Here is a 6,000-nt window from a genome sequence, read left to right on the forward strand (position 1 = left end):
TGTGATCCTTTAAATCAGGGGTTCCCAACCCTTAGGCCATGGACTGGTGCCGATCTGTGGCCATTAGGAACGGAGTTACACAGCAGGAGGTGAGTGGCAGGTGAGTGAGCATTAGAGCCTGAACTCCGCCTCCTATCTGATCAGTGGAGGCATTAGATTCTCATAGGAGCGCATGAACCCTATTGTGAACTGCACATGTGAGGGATCTAGGTTGCACGCTCCTTATGAGAATCCAATGCCTGATGATCTGAGGTTGAACAGTTTCATCCTGAAACCATCTCCCCAATCCCCTTTACCATCCATGGAAAAATTGTCTTCCATGAAACCAGTCCCTGGTGCCAAAATGGCTGGGGACTGCTGCCTTAAATTACTTTATTTTCAGTTTTCCATTATCTAAATTAATGCTCAAATTCCACATAGAGTCAATCACAGGACTTCCAGCAATGAGTTACTCTTTAATGCCACTGACATCCCAGCAGAGGATCTTGATCTTTTGGCCATAGCACAAGTCTTGAAATTAAAGTTCTTGGTTTCAGTAAATCAACTGTCATGCTCACTTATCTTCAAAGTCACTTAAGTCTTCTATGTGTCTCTGTCATTGAAACAGACTCATGTAGATTAAACTTCATTTATTTTTATTTTTTTCTATAATGTATCCCTAGAAACAAGAACCTTTATTTTGGAAGTTAAAAAAAACAGTTAGTAGTTTGCCTGATTTAGAAATAAAAAGTGGTTTATTAATGCAAAACAACATTGAAATTGCAAATAATGATTTCAGTTCAATCTGGTGACTTCCTCATCACTAAGACCTGTTTGTTTATTTGTTTTTTTGAGATACGGTCTCACTCTGTTGCCCAGGCTGGAGTGCAGTGGCATGATCAGAGGTCACTGCAGACTAAGACCTATTTTTATATTCAAGAGTTAGGTAGCCTAATGTGTCATGAAGCAGACCCTTGCTTATCAGAGGATTTTTTAAAAGTAAATGTATAGAAATAGGACATTTAGTTAACATTATTTTATTATAGAGCCAAATGGAAGCTAATCCAAAGACCATGCTATCTTTGCTGTAATAAGCTCAATAAAGTTTTATCCACCCAAAAGAAGAGAATAGAAGGATTTCAAAATAGAAGACAGAATAATATTTCAGAAACTCCAGGTTACTGGAGAATTGAGTTTCAAGTCCTGATAGTTAACTAAGTAAGCCTTCTGTAGCCCTATCTCAGCTTCTAAAACACTTGAGATAAAAAGAACTCCTCTACTTGGAGGTCTTGTGGTATGATTATTATATATTGTACACTTTCCTATCCATTATTGATTATAAATCAAGGCTCAACTTTTTAAGACTGTATTTTTCTGTACCAGAGTTAAGGGCTCAAATGGTTTTAAAAACCAATTATAGAAAGTGGTGGGTAATATAATTTTTTAAACATTTTTTAAATTGCTAGAAAGAACAAAAATACAGAAAACTAAATAAAACATATAAAGCACAATGAAGTTTTATAAAGTGAACACCCGTGTAACTACCATTCAAGTCAAGAAATAGAGCTTTTCCACAACTCCAGAAACCCCTGTGTGCCCTTTCCCAACCACACCCCTACCTCTCTCTTAAAGAAGGGGGTTGTTATCCTGACTTAAAAAGGAATTTTTGCCTTGCTTTATTTTACTTTAACAGTTCACCCCTAAAGTATGTACCTTTAAATATTAAATTTTAGTTTTGTCTAAGTTTTTGGACTTTATATAAATAGACTCATACAATTATGTGTTACTTTATATCTTGCTTTTTTCATTAAACATTATGGCTTTAAGACTCATCCACATTGTTTCTACATAGCTGTTTATTCATTTTCATTGCCATATGGCCTTATGTTCCATGAGTATGACACAATTTATTTATGCATTTCTACTGTTGATGGACATCCAAGTTGTTTTTATTTTTTATCTATTATAAATAATGTTGCTGTGAACATTCTCATACATGTCTCTCAGAGCACAATATGCACAAATTTCTCTAGGATATATACCTCAGAGTAGAATTAATGGGTCAAAGAGTATGTATATCTTCTACTTGACTAGATAATGGAAAAACTATCTCCCAAAGTGGTTGTACAACTTATATTTTCATCAGCAATGTTTGTGTGTTGGGTAGTAGAATTTTGTAATAATTGCATTATTAGAGTCATTTATTAATCTGCATCATGCCAAAAGGAAGATTCACCCCAACTTATTGGATTTTTTTTCTTTCTCTTCTAGAGGAATTTAAAAGTTTTGCCTTAAAGCATCCAGAATATGCTAAGATATTTACAACATACCTAGACCTCCAGACGTGCCATGTGTTTTCATTACCAGAAGAAGTCCAGACAACCCCCTCCACCGCCAGTAATAAAGTCAGCCCTGAAAAGCATGAAGAGAGTACCTCAGACAAAAAAGATGACTGAAAGCAGTATTTCCAATAAGGAAAACACAGTAGCTTTTGCTTGAAATTGTAAAGGCACTTATTGATAATACTTTTAATGTGTTGGTAATGATGTTTAAAATTGAAAGATTTTTAAAATAAAAATGATAGATTTTCTTACTAAAAATGTTTTTATTAACCTTGCTTTTATTGGAAAAAATCAAGCAATATTTCTTTTTCTTTTGTGTTATATTGTACTTTACTGATTCATTTACTGGTGATACATATGTTTTTATGGATTTTCCAGTTTAATTTGCATATACAAATGAATGCAATGGTCTATTGGTGAGCATTGAGCAACACTGTATAAAGTTTTTAAAATGTAAACACTTTTTAATCTACTTTCCTCTAAAAATCAATAATATTCTATTATTTCTAATCCTTTTCCACTTGGGAAATAACAATGAAGAATCTGAGAATTTTACATCTATAACTTTACAGATTCATTTTTCCATTTAAATTTCAGTTTCTTGGATCACTGAATATGGGAAGGGAGAGCTTCACTAATTAGACGCAGCTTCTTAAGAACTTATATTCTCTTTGACATACATCTCTATTGTAGTTTTTTGTTTTGTTTTGTTTTTTGAGATGGAGTCTTGCTCTGTCACCCAGGCTGGAGTGCAGTGGTGCAATCTCAGCTCACTGCAACTTCTGCCTCCTGGGTTCAAGTGATTCTCATACCTCAGACTCCCGAGTAGTTGGGATTACAGGTGCCCACCACCACACCTGACTAATTTTTGTATTTTTAGTAGCCATGTGGTTTTCCCATGTTGGCCAGGCTGGTTTCGAACTCCTGACCTCAGGTGATCCACCCACCTCAGCCTCCCAAAGTGCTGGGATTACAGGCGTGAGCCACCGTTCCTGGCCTATTGTAGATTTTCTTAACTACTTGCTAAGGAAATCATATCCTTTTACATGAACTACAGGTTTAGAACTTGGTTTTAAGACAACTGCTATGGCCAAAGGGTAAATGGGAATTGCCTTATTGAAGGTAACATTGATTGCCTAATAAGAAAATGAATTGTTTGCCACAGAGTTGAATTTAATTTGAGTTAGATAGTTCAGAATGTAGCACTTGCCCTATAAATGAATCAGATTTGTTCTATTTATATAATATTAGAATTAATATATTATCATGTAAGTGGGAATTTTATTTTGTTAAGTGGACTCTCAAATTTTAGAACTTGTGTGAACTATCTCCCAGAAAACACAAAAGGTTTCAAGGTATCACCCAAAGCTAGGGAATCAACAAACGTACTTTATTAATGCAACACCACAATTTAAGCCCCAGGCAGGAATCCAACAGTAACATTTTTCCTTTAGGTTAAGCAGTAATTTTTTTGAATTGTCATTTTTAATGGGTCTCATACATGCATATTGCTAATATCATTCATGTTTGAGGTTTTCAACAAAGAACCAATTTATTAATATAATGTACAAAAATAGTTGGTTCATTTTTCTGAATTCAGTCTTTGAAATAAAACTCCTTGTTTTGGCCGTGTTTCTGAATGTATTGGTGATTCACCCCCAAGCTAATTTTTAAAAGTCATTTTTGAAGTTGGGAAGTCTCATGAGAGATGTTGAAGTATGTATTTAATCAAGAGTCATGATTTCAAACTAGTTTTACATATTAAGCAGTTAGTGTTCTAATTTAATGGGTAAATGTGTGTTTGGATAATTAAATATCTGAAAATTTTATCCTTAAGTATATATAATTATTTGCCTCTTATATGTCTTAAAGCTATTTAAACAAGGTGTTAAATGAGCCAAAACAATTAAGTAATTAGAACAGTACATTTTTATCAGAGTGTCTGTCATATGCAATGAATGTATGTAATACTAAAAAATCATGACTACTTTTATCAAAGAAAAACCACACATTAATCCTATTAATCATGAAAGCATAGCATTGTAAATTAAAGGTTTTCTTTGAGGCTCTTGAAAGTGACCCCATTGCTTTCCTGTTTTAAAAATATTTTATGCTCTTTATTTCCACTTCTGTGAATGTGATATTTCTATTTTGTGATTATGTTACTGAATAAACAAACTTGCTACATAAAATTCTTAGCAATTAAAAAATTCTGATTCTGCCATTTTGTCTCAAATGTAATATACCCTTTTAATATCATATGTTTACATATTTATGAATATGATTAATCATTTTTGTTTGCATTAAACTTTATGAAATGTCAGAAATGATTTTACTCTAATGAAAAACTCAAATTTTGCCCAAAGTAGCAATATTCTTAAAGATGTTGAATTTTGACTGGTTGAATTTTATATAGTAACACACAAGTCGTGATCATCAATATTATTGCAGACCACGACTCTGCTTATATGCCTTGCTAACAAAGATTTCTTTCACAGAGGCTTTTCTCCTCTTAAGATTTAAGGTAAGAATTACATTTTATTAAGTCAGTTAAATGCACCATGGCTTCATATAGTAATATAAAAAAACTCTTTGAAGTGAGAAATATTATATCCTAAAACCTCTAAACCACAAAAATTCAATTGAAAGAGTTCTGTTGAAGGATAATGACATACTGACTGCTTATAGACCAAGTTGCTTGCATTATGTATGTTTAGTCCTCCTTTGCCACTGCTTTTAGAGCCCTGGAAGGCTAAGCGTGATAGTAATGCTAGCTCTAATGCATATTTAAAGGAGACTGCCTTGCTTTTAGAAGACATCTGGTCTGCTCTCTGCATGAGGCACAGCAGTAAAGCTCTCTGATCCCCAGAATCAAGAACTCTCCCCTTCAGACTATTACCGAATGCAAGGTGGTTAATTGAAGGCCACTAATTGATGCTCAAATAGAAGGGTATTGACTATATTGGAACAGATAGACTCTCTACTACAAAAGTCTTTGGGTATTTGTTTCTTACATAGAAAATGCTAACATGAATAGAAAGATACTGGTACAAGACCATTCCCGGGAAAGTAGACATACTTACATTTTTTTCCTTTTTGGCTCATTTGAATGAATGAACTCAATTTTATGTTAAATTGTTATATCAGAGTGACAAGTGCTATGGCTTGATAGAAGTGAAGCTCTTCACATATATTCAAAATACATATCACAAACTTTGGTAAATAGGATAGTAATCTGAAGAACTTTTGCCCTTTTTACCCCATTTACTGTAACTCTTGTTTCTAGGTAATCGTTCTCTCTCAACAAACTTCTCAAGCGTCTGTGTAACAAGCCACATGTTCTAACAAATTGTCTCCATTGCACTTCAACAGCCAGGTCCCTATTTTTTATAACGTATTAACTTTATTATTTTCTTATTATTTTAAAAGAATCTATGCACATTAGCAAAATTTAAAAGATAGAGAAAAATATAAACAGAAAAAATTATGTTTACTTCTACCACCCTAAATCAACTATTATCAATTTTATACATATTTTACTCCATCTTTTTTCAAAGTTTCTTACATTTTCAAAGTAACAATGTGTATATGCTGTTTTATATCCTACTTTTTCACTTACAGCATCACATTTTCCAATGTCATTAAAATTCTCTGTGAACGTAAATTTTAAAAACTGTAC

The 6,000-nt window shown here is 33.3% G+C and overlaps 1 protein-coding gene across 4 annotated transcripts in view; it reads left to right on the plus strand.

Moving 5' to 3' along the window:
* Positions 1-3,954, plus strand: part of LPCAT2 (lysophosphatidylcholine acyltransferase 2) — a 75,653-nt gene extending 71,699 nt beyond the window's left edge. For all 4 annotated transcript variants that reach the window (XM_009430812.4, XM_054668411.2, XM_054668412.2 and 1 more), the window contains one exon: positions 2,251-3,954. In XM_009430812.4, the coding sequence (XP_009429087.1) occupies positions 2,251-2,435 (185 nt within the window). In that variant the 3' untranslated portion in view covers positions 2,436-3,954. The remainder of the gene's footprint in view (positions 1-2,250) is intronic.
* The last annotated feature ends 2,046 nt before the right edge of the window (positions 3,955-6,000 follow it).

Source organism: Pan troglodytes, chromosome 18 (assembly GCF_028858775.2).
Source record: "Pan troglodytes isolate AG18354 chromosome 18, NHGRI_mPanTro3-v2.0_pri, whole genome shotgun sequence".
NCBI lineage: Eukaryota > Metazoa > Chordata > Mammalia > Primates > Hominidae > Pan > Pan troglodytes.